At 33.3% G+C, this 16773-nt stretch overlaps 1 protein-coding gene across 2 annotated transcripts in view; it reads left to right on the top strand.

Annotated features, from left to right (window-relative positions):
- Positions 1-4568: 4568 nt before the first annotated feature.
- LOC135133539 (uncharacterized) overlaps positions 4569-16773 on the top strand; it is a 62743-nt gene continuing 50538 nt past the window's right edge. The window contains exon 1 of one of the 2 annotated variants that reach the window (XM_064061991.1): positions 4569-4869. In XM_064061991.1, coding sequence (XP_063918061.1) covers positions 4842-4869 — 28 coding nt within the window. In that variant the 5' untranslated portion in view covers positions 4569-4841. The remainder of the gene's footprint in view (positions 4870-16773) is intronic. The other variant, XM_064061990.1, reaches the window with a different exon arrangement.

Here is a 16773-nt window from a genome sequence, read left to right as displayed (position 1 = left end):
AATTCTTGTAAATGCATGTCTCAGTTTCTCTAGTAGGAAGAATACCATCAAAGTCAGGTACCTGAGTCGAATTCAATATTACTTAAATCAAAGTCACCTATTACTACAATTTCACAGTTAGGATGAATATCGCATATGTTTTGCAGAGATTGAACATGTTCGGAATATTTTAACAATGCGGAATTAGGTGGAATATAAACGCAGCGGATAATGAGATCCTGATTAGCAAGTGAAACTTTTATCCAAATTTCTTCGACGTAGGAATTAACAGAAGTCAACTGCATGGAGTTGAGCTTCTTGTTGATTGTCAACAGGAAGCCACCACCTTTTTGTTTCTCTCGTTTTTGTACATTAAGTATCTGCTGTCAAGAACTTCATTGTTTTGGATTTCCTGAGATAACCACGTTTCACTTAACGCTATGGCGCAGTAATTTTTGCTTATAGCAGCGCAATATAGATCCTTCAATTTGATTCTAATGCGAGAAAGTGTTGTTTCTTTCTGTTGATCTGTGCATTCCCTACAGTTTGTGTTTCTTTTTTCTATCCTGATAAAAAATGTAACTTCTTAGCGCCTTAATAATAAATTCTTCATGAGGAAACTTGCATTTTAAATAGTCTATCAAGTCTTCACATCTAACATTTAGTTCCACTTTGGCAATATAGATGTGAGACATACCTGGTGCCTCTTTTAATGATGTATTGCCTTCTGGCAACTTAGCTCTACCACGTAGAAATTTTCTTTTGGAAACACGGAGATTCTCGAATTTCAACTTTGGTGTTGCGTTGCATAGAGCGTTTGACCTTCAGCACGCAGAATCCATAACACGCCAGTGAATTTTCGAACTAATGCTGGCCCTACACACAGCGATCCGGCCTTAAGGCCAGATCCGCACAGTTAACTCATTGCGCACTACACACAGAGAATTCAGTTCGTGCCAACATAAAAAAAAACAGTACCCCGTCAACATTCAGAATGTTCGTATCGATGCAACAAAAACGGACAGCAGCCGTGATTGTGTTATTATCAAAAGAAAAAAGAAAAAGACAGAAATGGATGAAAGAATGGTACAAAAAAAGACAAGTCGATAATCATGTATTGTTATTGAGGGAAATTAATGAAACAGAGCCAGAAGATTTTAAAAATTATTTTAGAATGTGTGAAACAAATTTTAATCTGCCCTTAAGTTACATCAGGGCCTTTCTGATTAAACAAGCCACGCGTATGCGAGAACCAGTGTCCGCAGAAGAAAGATTGACGGTGACGTTAAGATATTTAGCGACCGGAAGATCGTTTGAAGATTCAAAATATAGTACCCGAATATCACCCCAAGCAATTCGGCTTATAATTCCGGAAACATGTAATATTATCTATCAAGTGTTAAAGAAGAAGTACTTGCAGGTAACTTAATTATTTTTTATTTATAAATTTAGCACAATGTAACTGAAATATAATTATGTAAATATTAAAAAATAACAAAACATATAATATGTATAAACAACATTAAACCACAAATAAAAAGATATTCAAGTTTACAAAACAGAAAACAAAATTAAAAAATAATACTGTTACAAATATCAGTCAATGTATAAACTACTTAGATAACAAAACACATACAGGGATTTACAATTCATTATAAGAACTATTTCCTGAAGACTCAGCTGAAAGAGAGAGCAAACTATTAATGGTAAAAGTGGTACCTGCAAGAGAGTGCGGAAGAGGAATAAAAGAATTAGAAGCTTCTGAGGTAGTAGAGGTAGCAATATGAGAACTGAAAGAATTAGGCATTTGAGAAATAGTTGATACAGGTTGAGAAAAAGGAGGAGGGAAAGTAGGGATCCCAGAAGATGGTGCTACAATGTCCAAAGTTTCCGTAAGTTTATTTAAAGTACTCAAATACATGGCCTTGTTTATTAGATTTTCGCAATAAATGCGTTGGGAAACTTCCATTCTTCGTAACTTTGATGCTACAGTTACCCCATACGCATCATATTCGTCGCTAGCCGGTGCTTGCAATATTTTCTCCGCTGTTTCCAATACTGTTTCCCTCCTTGTTTTTTGTCTTTTGCGAGGGTTGCTAACTTTTACAGAAGTTGTTTCCTCTCTTTCAGCATAGATCTAAAAGATAAACAATTATCGGATAATATTATCACAGCATTAACTGTATAACTTAAACCTACTCAGTTTATGAAAGGTTTTTAGCATGATGTAAATGATATTTTTTTTCAGTTACCAAGTACTGAAGAAGACTGGCTTGAAAGTGCGTGTTGATGGCTATAGTAAATGCAAACTATGAATTTATCTACGTGGAACTTGGTACTAATGGAAGAGTGTCAGACGGAGGAGTGTATGAAAATATGACATTTTGTAAACGCATGGCAGAAAATAAATTAAATCTGCCAACAAAGGATAAGAATGAAATTAACTTGAATTTTATTTTCGTAGCAGATGATGCATTTCCCCTTAGTGAACATATTATGAAACCGTTTCCCCCAAAAAAATTTAACTATGGAAAAAAGAATTTTTAATTATAGATTATCTAGAGGACGACGAATAGTGGAAAATGCATTTGGTATTCTTGCCGCCAGGTTCCGAGTTTTTCACACAGATCGCAATGGAACCAACAAATTTAGATAAAGTTGTATTAGCAGCATGTGTACTACACAATTTTTTAAGAAAAACTTCCGGAACTACCTACATGTTTAGGCGAATGCTAGACTACGAAGATTGCGAGAACTATAACGTTTGTCCAGGTGATTGGAGAAATGACAACACTCCTCTTTTAGAGCTACAGATAGGACATTACAAAAATAATTCAAATAATGCAAAAGAGAATATACAGTTATATGGAATACTTCAATGGAAGGGGTGCTGTTCCATGGCAAAATAGAATGGTTGAAAAAGGCAATTATTGAGTATCAATTGCAATGAAATAGTTACATTATACCTTAATTATTATAAGTACGTTTAAATAATAAATTTATTTTAGATTTTGTAAAAACGAAAACTTTAATATTTACATCTTCATTACCTTCTTGTTCAATCATTTTTGTTTTTGTTTCATGGCATATGTTTCTTATTGTAGCAGGTCGTTAAATTAATATAAATATATATATTTTTCAAAAAATTACTTAATGTCTTTTTCGGAATAATAAATTTAATATTACGGTTTTCTCAAAAAAGAACTAAGCGCCAAAATGCTTCCTTAAAACTGTAAAGGACTGGGTGTTTTTGATGCCATGAACAAAATAGACTACATTCATAAAGTCATGTATTCTTAAGGCAAAAATTTTATTCCGACATTAATACAAATTTTTAGTTTTTAATGAAAGTTTACTCTAGTATTACTAGGAATTACTTATTTAAGCATTTTCGGAGATTCGACCCCTAAGGGGGTGAAAAGTGGTGTCTAAGTTTGGGCGGCTGAGTTTGTATAGGAACCATATTTCTACTATAAATTGAAATTTTTACGTGAAACTTGGTATTAATGTTCTTCAACAGAAATAGTGAAACCCGTCTTTAAGCATTTTCTAAAATTCAACCCCTAAGGGGGTGAAATGTAGAGGCTAAGTTTGTATTGGAAAATATTTCCATTGTATATTTAAATTTTTACGTGAAGCTTGGTATTAATGCTCTTCGACACAAATAATGAAACACGTATTTAAACATTTTCCGAGATTCAACTCCTAAGGGGTTAAAAAAGGGTGTGGCTAAGTTTGTATGAGAAAAATAATTTTATGGTGATGTTTACTTAAAACTTGGTATTAATGCTCTTCAGCACAAATAATAAAACACGTATTTAAGCATTTTTCCAGATTCAACCCCTCAGGGGGTGAAATATGGTGGCTAGATTTGTGTGAGAATATTTCTATTGTAAATTTAAATTTTTACATGAAAATTTGGCATTAATTGTTTCCAATACATGAAACACGTATTTAAGCATTTTCCGAGATTCAACTCCTAAGGGGGTCAAAAATACTGGCTAAATTTGTGTGGGAAAATATTTCTATTGTAAATTTAAATTTTTGCGTGAAACTTGACATTAAATTAATGCTAAGGGAGTGAAATGTGGAAGACTAAGCTTGTATGGGAAGAATATTTCTAATGCAAATTTAAATTTCTACGTGAAACTTGGTATTTGGCTCATCAATACAAGTAATGAAGCACGTATTTAAGCATTTTCCGAGATTCAAGTGAAAAGTGGTGGCGAAGTTTGTATGGGAAAATATTTCTACTGTAAATTTAAATTTTTAAGAGGAACTTGGTATTAGGTAATACTCTTCAACACAAATAATGAAAGATGTATTTCAGATTTTTTCAAAATTCCACCCCTAAGAAAATGAAAGGAGGTCACAAAGTTTGTATGAGGAAAAATATTTTTATGGAAATTTTTACTTGAAATTTTGTATTGATGGTCTTCAACACATTTTTTACTTGAAACTTAGCAATAATGCTCAACACAACGAATCGTCTACGCGAGCGAAGCCGCAGGCGAAAAGCTAGTAAATAAATAAATTAATAGCAAAATAGCTTTCATTACCGCCGGTGGCTACGTAGACACCTCCTAAATTCTGCAAGAGGTTCTGCCCGGAGCCTGCGCACACAGTTATCTAGAATATATTGTTCCGTGTTCTGTGATTGTGTGCGATAATGGCGAGTTGGTGAAGTCGTAGTTGTTTAAATTGGAGGAGATTGTGAATGCTTCATGAACCATTTCATTTTGTTTTGTGTTAAATATTTTCGGAAAATAAGGTTTTCTTAGTTGTGCTTGTTTATCTGGTGGTTACGCATCGCTAGTGTGTTTGAAATATGGGGAAGATTTTCCATAAAATGGCTACCGTTAATGGTTATATCATCCAGATCGTTAGACGGTAAGTTTCGCTTTTAAAACAAATAAAGTTTTTGATCGTTCATCGACTCCCAAGTAAACAAATTACAAATTGTGAGATTAACGAAGCGTGGGATGGTTGAACCAGAGGTTGAACGTACTAGTTTTTGCCGTTTCCACTTGTTGACTGTAAATTTGGTAACGTTCGTAGACAATTTTCTAACTAAAAGCCGTTCGCAATCAACCGAAAACTGTTACCAATTGCTAAATTTTAAGCAACGTCAGCAGGTGGGGTTTCAATAGAAATAGCAAGGACTACATAATTTATTTTCGTTCTTATGTAATAATAACCAAAGGACGGATTTTGGAGCACAAAGAGATTAATAGTTATTTTCAGAAAAAGATTATTGATATCTCCACCCATTCTACTGTATGTATAGCACAGAACACCCACTTTAGAAGTGACTGCACAACAGGGCCGTAGCTAGAACTAAATTTCAGGGGAGGCTTTCACAAATTCAGGGGTGGCAGGGTACATATTTGTGATATAGATAGTAATAATGAGCAGATACATACAAAAATAAGTACATATGAACAAAAATTGAAAGTATAGTGAACCAAGAGTTATAAGGTTATATGGCCATCATAAAATCATCCCATTGTGTCGAAGTTAAGTTGTTTACAATAGAAAAGGTTTTAGGGTCGTAAATAACGTGTCCACTGCAGCTCGACCGGCTGTTGTGGTTTCGTTCAGGGGCGGCTTTCTCTAAATATAAAAATCCACCACTCCACTATTTCTTTACTACCTGCAGCCGCTGAGGGTTCCGAAATAACCACTCGCTTTGAAAGCCGGCCCTGTTAAATATGAGCAAGAAATGTTTAGAAGATGATTTATTGCCAACCGGTAAGCTTAGTGCGAACCACACAAAGGGGGTATTTATTTGCGGTCAACTACTTTTATAATGGCCATATAACCTTATAGGTCTTGGTTCACTATATATAAGCTTAATGCTTAATATAAAGACAGAAAAATACAATTTCTACTTTTATTATTATGCTTACGTTTATAATGATGTTTGACTCTCTCCGGTTCAATCAAAATATTTTTAAAGAATTGTACATCCATGTTACGAAAATTTATTTGCACACACACTTTAGTTTAAAAAAGATGAATTCGTGGATTTTTTATTTTATTAAATTTTTGTAAGAACATGTCCATATTTAGGTATATTGTTCGTGCGTTCCTTCTCAAAAGCAAGTAAAATCAAATTTGCCATTCGCTGATGTGTCATAGATAACCGCCGCGGTCGGTTAATTCTTGTCAATACAGAAAATGACGATTCACATACAGCAGTACTACAACCAAATATTTTGCAAGTTGCGAGTAACCGATACGTATCTTCAAATACAGCTCGTTGTTCAAAAATATTCATATTTTCTTCTTTCGTTTGCTTATTTTTTAGATATTTGTTTACCAATGCTAATTCTTCGTAGCTAGGAAGTTTGATATTCAAAGTTTCTAAATATTTTATTTTTGGTAAATCCAATTCTTCAGCAGCTGAGAGTGCATGTAACAGTTCATTATTGTTAAAAAAGCGTCTATTCATTTCGTTTAAAATGGTATCCAGGGTTTGATAATATATTAACTTAAGATGGCAATTTTCTGTTAAATTTTCTTCCTACAAACTTTGTCCAATAGGTACTACTTGTAACTAGGTAATCCTGTAAATTTGTATTGATTTTTCTTTTCCTTCGTATAGTTACACAAACATCTCCAGCATCAAAGTCCCAGGTCGTGGTATTTAAAATGTCTTCAAACACATTGTCACTTCTGTAATCTTTTAGAACCTGCATTACAGAGTTCAAAACAATTTGTGCATCGCTCAAGCTGGATTCGCGTGTTTGACAAATTTTGTCAGCCGGTTCTGTGATTTCTAAAACTTTTTTTCAAGAAGATTAAAGAAAATCTGAATTCTTCAGTTTTCATAATAACAAGTAATCCTGTGGCTTCAGCAATGTTGTCTCCGTTCATGTCTGAATAAGTTGTAACTTTTTCTAATGTTGAAAATTGTTGAAAATAATTTTCGTTACGTTTAAGTGTCCCCTCCACCTTTGATCTAAAAGTCGACAGAGTATGACCATCATACATTTTAGCGATATTTGCTTTCTTCAGAAAATTGTATAACATATTACATTGTTCAAAAAAATGTTTTATTTCTGCAACTTCTTTCCTGGATTTCATAATCACTAATAAGCCAGTGCCGATAATTTTTCAGAACAAAAAAATTTAGAACAGGATGATACCCATTGCAAAAGAAAGAAAATATTACAAAAATAAAAGGAAAAATAATTTACGGGCGATCTGAGGTCGAGAAGTGGAGAGGGTGAGCTTTTAAGGGTAGAAAACGGTTTATCACGATTTTCGGCAAAACTACAAGCCCTATCGAAAAAAGTTAAATGGCAAAGTTCTAGGTAATAAAACGATGTACAACTTTTGTATTTAGACTTTTTTTTGCATAACCTCAAAATCTATGCGAAAAATGCAAATAACCGAGTTTTTGGTTTTTTATTTTTATCTCCCACAAAAAATTTTTTTTCACGAAATCTGGTGAAAGCTTACTTATTTATGTCCCAAACTTACTGTAATTTTTTTGATTCAAAATATTTATTTTTCCCCCTTATTTTGATTTAATATCGTCAAAATGTTTGCTTTTTTAAAAAAATCCGTGTGCTTTTTGTTCGTTGAAATCTCTAGTTTCTGATGGTGTAAAAAAAGTATACATTACTATGGCAAATTTTCACAGGAAATCCAAAAAACGAAGAAACTCGAATCTAGCCCATAATCGTCAAAAACTTTTAATGTCAAATCGGTGAATGCTTGTGCATTTAAATCATTACACGTTTTTATAACAAGAATAACTGCTTTTACTTTTTCATGTCTGATATATCTAACACCAATTGAAACATTTTCTCTGTTATTTTTATCACGTGTTCCGTCCTCCAATATAGAAAACCAAGGAACGTCAGCATTTTGAACATCTTTAACAATATCTTCAGCCACCATATCTGCTAGTATTTGAATTATACTGTTTTGAATTTCAGGGGATAAGTATGTGGCATTAGCTGGTATTGTTTCTACACATTCAGCAAGTTTTTCATCTTTTCTAATAGTGTATTCAAAAAGATTTTGGAATAAACTTTTCTCTTCTTGTTCGATAATGTCATAGGTTCCTCGCAAAGCTAATTCATTGACAACTAAAAACTTGATAACGTCGGCAACAGATTTGACGTAGTATCTGTGACGCTCTAAAATGTCAGTGTTAATAAGAGTGGAAATTGATATTCCAGTATTTTGTCGTCTATCTTTTTCGTTCCACATACTCATTGCTACGAGTATCTAATGAATTTCTGAAGAGGCATGCTTGACAAAACCTTTTTCTTTATTCAAAGCGTCCTTCCAGTTTCGAAAACCATTTGTAGTAAACGGCCTTTCTTTACTCGCTAACGGTCGAAATTGTCGACATGCATAACAAAAGGCAGCGTTCAGAGATTTCGAATATTCCAACCACTTAAATTTTTTGAACCAAACAGCTTGAAAACTTCTGTTCGAAAGGAATCGCAATTTGTTGCATCGTCTATATTACACACTTCCCTCCAAGCAGAACGCATATTTTTGTCCTTGGGAAACGTATACATATGCTTGTTATTTCCATGCAGATAATATTTATTACCGCAGTTGGGATGTTTACAGGAATATTTCAGTCTGAAAATCCGCAGATTTTTCATCCAGTTTTTTATACCTCCATTTGGGTTGTAAAATCAGAACGTCCAGTACCTTTCCATTTCCATTGTATACAAATATTTTTCTGAAAAATTAATGTTTTCGTTAACTGATTCTTGATTATCTAATTTCTTCATTTTTCTTTATTGTTTCTTCTCAAATTCTGTTGAAATATTCATATTTATTGCTAAATTTTACAGTCATCAAAAATACTTTCAAAAATATTATTCCTCATTTTTTTTTTCTGTTTCTTGTAGTATCAAATTCCATTCAGATAACATACGTCAAAATTTTAAATGAATTTGTTTTAGTAGACTGTTACTTTCGGCAGATTGCAACGATTTTTTATTTGAAGTGATATTTTTAGCATATCGTACACTTCTGTTATTTGTTAGAATAATGCTTTGACTGCATTTGCTCTTGAGAGTTTTTAAAACACTCGTAAGTACATACTATATACTTGTCAAATTTACAAAAAACGTCTAGATCCTTTGTATAATTGTAAAAAAGGTGGAGTTTTTAATTAATTTCTATCATTTCACATTTTTACATCTTTGACAATTTGGCGCCCTTCGAATTTGTTCACGATGGGGTACGGTCACTTAGTTCTTCTGTTTCGAGCAACGGCCTTGTCTTTTGTTCTTGCGAACTAGAGAGCCGTGTTTTGAGTTCCGTCTTCAATTACTCGTACTTATCGATCGGCGGTGGTTTCGTTACAACGTTCTTTATTTCTGTCATGTACTGTGACTCCAGGTTTGTTAAGCCGGATTTATAGTTATTCCGTATACGCAAACGGGCCCGGATGACGCAACGGAAGAAAGTGCAACATCAGGTTTTGCTAACATCCATTTATAGTAACTCCGCATTCGGAAGCAGGTGTTACATACTTTTTTTAAAGTACATAAATTAACCGAAATAATTGGTTAGTTTACAAACCCCACTTTGTTCTGGTTAAAATAAGAACTTTTTCTCTAGTACGATAAAATAACCAATGAATTGTATCATATTTTAGGCAGTTAGTATATAAACTAACGCAGATGAATAGAATGAGTATGTTGGAAGAATGTGTAAGATTAGGGAAATCGTTAAAGATCTTCGTGAGAAATAATATGCAATTGGAAAACTGAATGGAATAGAGTGACAATATTTTTTATTAAAAAAATAATAATTGCAACACTTAGAAAAGGTAAACTGATTGGAAGAATTATATGAAACATAACTATAAAAAAAAACATAAACACAAAATAAATTCTGATGAAAAGACAACGTAAAACATCAACAACTGATGAAATAATTTCTATTTCGATTTCTAATACATTTTTTTACTTGTTTTTGCAAGAACCGCTATTGTGGCATTTGCTATTGCAAGTGTACCCTTGTGAAAGGCATTTACATTTTTTGCTACAGCATCCTTTCTTGCAATGACATCTAGCATAACCTTGAGTTGTTCCTGATACTGAATTTTTCCCGGCTGCTCCTCTTAGAGTTATTTCTGTTTCTTTTTTTACATCGTGCAAGTTTAAAAAGTTTTGTTTGCACAGTTCAAACTCGTTACGACTATACAATTGTTTCAAAACTGCCTAAAATATGATACAATTCATTGGTTATTTTATCGCACTAGAGAAAAAGTTCTTATTTTAACCAGAACAACGTGGCTGGTTTGTAAACTAACCAATTATTTCGGTTAATTTATGTATTATCAGTAAATGGAAAAGAGATTCTCAAGTGGGTCTTGGTTTAATCTGCCAGTTAAAATGTACGGCAGTTCTTCACTTTTACATACATTTTGTAAGACTTTGATGGCTCGTATACTTTGGATCATTCCAAGAAAACAAGGAAGGGTATTGATTTTCTCTTCAACAGTACACTTTTTTAAATTATACATAATGCCTAAACCTTTACCGAACGCACTCGTAACGTATATGTTATTAGATAGATAGATGGATAGATATTTATTTGTCCTTAAAAAATACATGTTTAAGCCACGTCAACACATTTAAATAACATACAAAAGGTATACGTCACATTTAAAATATTTTTCTATAAAATACACATTTAGACTAGAGCACTTTAATGCTGCAATATCGGTGCTATAGAGTGTAGATTTTAGCAACTTATCCTTGATTTTCACTTACGGTCTTCCAGTTACGCTAGATTTATGTAAAATATAAATTTCCTCAATACCATGAAATTATTTTTTCGTGCAACAAAACATTTCCTGACATTAAATTGTTACGAATACTTTTCACCAAATAAATACAATAAAATTCTTCATCATCAAGCTCAAACTATGGCATTTCCGCTGTAATACCCATTAGTCTGAAACACTTTTGGTTCATTGTAGACTGATCACACACAACTCCAAGCAGTTCCAGACCACTTTCTTTTAGATACACCAAATAGCTTTTTACAATTTTCTCTAACACATCAGCTTTTACACCATTTTCTGTAAAATAATCAGATTGGTCGTTTCCGGTCACAGTAGATGTTTATCAGGCACAGCTCCTGAATAAAATTCACCCATGGTTTCAAAACCTAATTCTTCACCAGATGTTTTTGAAAATTGTAGATCCTGTTTAATATCCATTTCGTCGAATAAAAATATACATTTCTTTTCTTTGTCTTCCATTGTACACGCTTTTTGTTGTAGCCATTCAAATTATTTTTTGTTGTAACCAGAATGGGTTTTATAACTTGTCATTGTCAACATCAATTTTAATGTGCTGACTGAAGGAAGAACAAATACATGTCTTCTTCAAAACTTGTATATACTGGGTGATATATATCAAAATTTTAGTTTAATCAAAATATGAAAAAAATTACAAGAAATAACATCATTTGCCATAAGCTCGGGCACCAATTTGGCCATTGTGAATCTTATCTCTGTCCCAATTCTTGTGCTGTTTCTATATCGTTGAATAATGTTTTCTCGAACCATCTTCTTTCCTAGTGACAGTAGAAATTGTCTTCTGGCATCGATAACTTTGTTTGATACAGTGCCTTTTTTATCTTCCCATATTCTAAAGGCGTTGATGCCTGCTATATCCAGCAAATGTCCAAACAAGACCATAGGCCATCGATTGGTTCCACGAATTGTTGAATATTCTTTAGCCATTTTATCTGTGCAATCGACACCACCTTGGGTGTGATTATAGTGAAGGATTATGTCAGGCTTATAGTTCTCTGCTTCTCCTGCGACATCATCTTCAAAATGTTCCGAAGACAAAAGTACCACAGCTTGTTTTTTTTTTTTTTTGGGACGTATGACACTAAGGTGTAATTAGGTCGAAAACAAAACATGCTTGAATTCACAGGTTTATAGTTTTTTGGTAATAATTCTGATGGAATGCAGGGTTTATTTTTTCTGAGTGTTCCGCAGAATGAAAAATTTTTTTGTAAAAGTTGTGTATACATTTATTTTAAATATGAAAAAAATAACAAAATAAAAACATTAATGTAAAACATACCTATATTTTAACTAAACTTAACTCAACTATAAGTAACATATATCTAACTGTCTAAATGTCTATTAACTTTCTCATGGGAACAAGCACCTTGTTTTTGGAGGCTGATAATTTGCGTGATTTGCTTCTACTGTCTGGATGGATTTTTAAAAAAATTCTCGAGAAATGTGAACGTCTCCTTCGGCTAATGTAAATTAAATATAAAGTGCAAGGAAACGCAACATTCTAACGCTTGAAAAAAGGCTTTGCACTATACCACCCTTTCTTTTTCCATTTATATTTATATAAAACTGATTTTCGACAGTACCTAAAATTAAAACTCGTATGTAAAAAGAATCAGATTGCAGCAATTTTTACGCAATCCCATCACACTGTGCAGGGATTGTAAATGTTTCTTGTGGTGAAGGAAAAAATTCGTTTTCAGCCCATGAAATTTTGCCTTAATATCTTGTAATGAAACACGAGATCTTTGAACCGCTAAGGCACCGGTTATTGCTTCAAGTGCCACCTTTTTTTCATGCCTGTTTTTATACTGGGCAGATTTCACAACGTACAGGCAGGGATGTTTTCTCCATTCCTCAATTAGGCACTGTACTTGTTCCCGACTCCACGACACGGTTATTTTTTAACTTATTGTCATTGAAATTACACGTGAACTACACTAAACATTCCGCCTTTGCATTTAAGGTTATTTTCTGCCGCTACGAGAGTATCGCATCTATGCGCATGACTGCGCAAATTGTCTGGGCGTCGATTTCTCAATATATTTACCCAATATTTAGAACACGTTCTAAATAATTTTCGTGAAAATTTGCAAAATCTTTTGCTACATTTTTCACTTGTATGCAACGCTGAATTTTTTTTACAACAAATTTTCTCGTAAATTTTGATGCGAGATTTTGCATCGTGTCAAACGGGCTTCAGTGGTTTCGGGACAACTTTAATCCATTGTTGTTGATTGAGAACTCGACGATGAAGATAAAAACGAACTTCCAAGATCTAACGATGTTTCTTCCACATTAATAGTGTGAATAACTACTAGATTCTGCTAGTTTTGTACAGGAAAATTCAAGCTCTTTTTTGAAAGAAATGTTTGCCTGTTGACGTGTTCCTGTTCCTACAATTTTTGTTTTATTTGTTCTGTGCTTTTTTGATGATGCATGTACAGTAATGTTCGGTTATAACGAGGCGTAGAGTTGTCCTCATGTCCCGTTTGCTGTCGTCGTCTATTGTCACTTCGAGGTTTTAACGTAGGGAGAAGAGACGATTTTTCTGTCCTGCATTTTGACAGGTGTAATTATTGGTTATTGATCTTGTGTCTATAGGTGTTGATTAGTACTGTTTTTCGGGCATTGACTTTGGTGAACCAATGTTCAAAGTATTTTCCTTATTTGCAATTATGTCATTATATACAATTATTAGCAGAAACTGTTGTTTTTGATGCAACAATATTGGGAGCTGTATGGATTGAAGGTAGTGTAAAATTTGTATCTTAACTACTAACACTGACCTGTAACTGATTATTCAGAAAGTGTTTTCGGTGAAAATTCGAAAGATGTTTGTAAAAAAAGTTGTATGAACTAAATTCTCTTTGACACGAATGCAGCGAATATATTTTCCATCATACCATTGTCTATATTTTATATGCAATATATTTTTTTTTTTTGGACTTGAAAATTTGTGACAACAATTCATTATTTTTAAATATTACTTCTCAGATTCATCACTCAAATCAGAAATCAGAGCAGAAACAATTGAAGACTTTTTGTCCCACACTGTGGTTAAATCATAGATGTAAATTTGTATTAACTGCCAAACATGAGAACATTCAGGTCGATGTTCTGCAACAATTGCATGAATTATTTTCAAACAAGTGTTTACACTTTTCAAGGCCGATTGAAAAGGATATGTACAATTGTACAGTTATCACTTGTTGTAAGAGGTTGGCTTAATTGTTTGGTTTCCGCACATTTTCGATTTCTTCGTTCCAATATCAATTGCATAATATTGACTACTATCTATTTTATCAACTAATTACGAATTATTGTTCACACGCGAAATCCGGTCTCACAAATTCACTCCGGTAACACCGGACATTCTCGTAAAACCAATTGTTAATCTTGTATCTCACTTCCTACTCCAGTGTTACGTTTTACGGGTATTTAAAATCGGCGTGGGAAAAACTCAATAATGTATTCCTCAGTAATACAAATTTATGCGACTAAATACTCATTTATCAAAGCAAAGTTATTTACTGTTTTTAGGGGTGGGAAATCTTCTACGGGTCTTTCGCTGGGCGGTGTGTTGTCCTTTTGATCTAGTTTACGGGCCCCTGTTTTCGACTGAGTTCGTGGTCGTCTTTAAACGTGAAATCGCCTACTGGATGGTACGAGAGCGGCAATTTAATAATCGGGTTGACATCCATTTCAACATCTTCTAGATTGATGGCGTTGCTGATGTATTTTTCGTTTCTGATAACTTGTCGCCGGGAGTTTCAGAACAGTTATCGCTTCCACCAAAAAATACATATATCCCTTTTATTTATGACACACGAAAGGAGGACGAAAAAAAAAGTATAAAAACAACAAGAAACAAAAAAACAAAAACGAAACATGTAAGGCAATTATGTTTATGTATTATTCATGAACAGGATTGAATAATACGCCTAATACCAAAATTTAAAATCTACTAACATTATTAGAGTACTATTCTAATCTTCATCGGATTCGAAGTCTGATTCACCTAGTGAGGTTGTACTTGTTTGTGTTTTTGCTACAATACTTTTGTACAAATCAGTCTTGTACTTATTTATATGATTTTCGTTAAACTCATGAGTCGCTTAACACTGTTTATTGGTTGCCATATCCAATTTTAATCTTAATAATGCACTCAGCGTTTGTCGCAAAATTTGATTTGGTTTTTTTTATCCTCAAATGCGGCTGACCTAAACAGGTCTAGCAAAATGTCCCACTGATCAAGGACTCGCTAGAGACATTTTAACAATGTAACCTGGTCTTGCTTTTTGAAATAATCCTGCAATTCCTCAAGAACTAATTGTCTTTTTTGACTTTTAGGAAAGTATTAATACAAGCTATGCAAGAAATTTTCTGTTACTGGGTATTTCTTCTGCTGCTGCTGCTGCGATGAGGTATGCAGAGTGGCAAATATATACTTTAAGAAAATAAGTTAATAAATAATTAAGTTTTCCTAATTCATGTAAAATGCAAGCACTTATTGCTTCAATATGCGTGGGGGTTGGAGTAAAAAACCCATAAATTTTTCATGTATTACATCATTCAAAATATATCGTACGATAAAAATCCACTGAGAAATTGTTGAATTATCAGTTGCTTTAGCTTCGATTGCAATATTATTACACTGTGTGGTCTCGTCTTTTATTAATTCCAACGAAACTCCTAGAATGGTATCCAGTAATTCATTTTGGATTGTTTTGGATAATCCAGAATAGACCATTATATTTTTTAACATTTAAACGATAGGCCGAATCCAATTAAGTCTGAATATTTACTCAAGAGTCACATATGCAACGGCATAAAATAAATGTTTTCCGACCATTTTATGCTTTGTTTTTTTTCTCACCTAAATGGTACAAATGCTTAACGCGAGCTTTTACCTAAGATTTATCAGAATTTCCTCATTTATCACAATATTCAGTACCAAACGCCACCACTCTGCATACTCGTAAAATCTGTGATTAAATTGTCTTGTCACAGTTTTATTTTTCACGCCTATCGGCTACTTTATACTCACTCTCACTGACTTTGACTGTCCTCAAAATACACCCTCGCCCTCAGAAAGTGATTGGTTTTATAAACTACAGACGAAGTTTCAAAATAATGGGGTACGGATGGAACTTCAAATGCTTCAAACCGCTGAACAACCACTGTCTGACATTTTCTGCAGTCTCCCCTGTGCCTGTCGGAGGGTTTTCATTGACATGATTTTTCACCATAACTTTCATTTTTGGTCCCGTTCGGGAGACTTTCTTATCCGGGGTAAAAATCGCTTTCTCTTTCTGCATCCTCCAAATAGTTTGGTGTACTAAGCTGTTTGCCTAGTGTTTTTAAAAATTTGTAACCAAATTCATAAGTTGGCATAATTGATTATTATAAATGTATTCAGTTACAGTGTATGTCATGTGCATAGATTCAGTTGTGTGTATTATTGTAAATTCCAGATAATATTTTTGAAGTTAAAAATGTAGTCAGAAAATTGGCGAAAGTCAACCACATGATTTACAGTGTGGAATGTTTTTTCTCGACTACTTAATTGATTAACGGAAAAAAATTTGTAGAAAATTGTTTCTACAGAACTTCCTTCGCTCGTGAAGTACAATAAAGCATATGCAGCATTTTCGATAAATTATAAAATTTGATTTTGAGAATTTTATTTTTAAATAAGTTGAAATAAACATATATAAATATGTAATGTTAAAGTAAATGTAAGGAAGCGTACTACGCGTATGTTTGAAATAAATTTTGATAAAAACATAGTGCAAAGTTGTTATTGCTGTGGTGACTTTATGAATTATTGGAGAAGCTGTTGTTGTAAAATAAACCATACACCGGTCTTAGAACAACGAAATCTCCTCAAAAATTCTCCAGCATTCCACTTCTTAAAGTGATTTTCTTTCAACTGAATAACCACTTCCAAAGGGTCTTCATCGTCAGTTAATACTCCC

This window comes from Zophobas morio, unplaced genomic scaffold, assembly GCF_036711695.1.
Source record: "Zophobas morio isolate AGI-343-1 ecotype UQ-CSIRO unplaced genomic scaffold, CSIRO_AGI_Zmor_V1 ptg000022l, whole genome shotgun sequence".
Taxonomy (NCBI): Eukaryota; Metazoa; Arthropoda; class Insecta; order Coleoptera; family Tenebrionidae; genus Zophobas; species Zophobas morio.
Note: the sequence above shows the minus strand (reverse complement) of the source record. Positions and strands in the feature narration are given on the sequence as shown.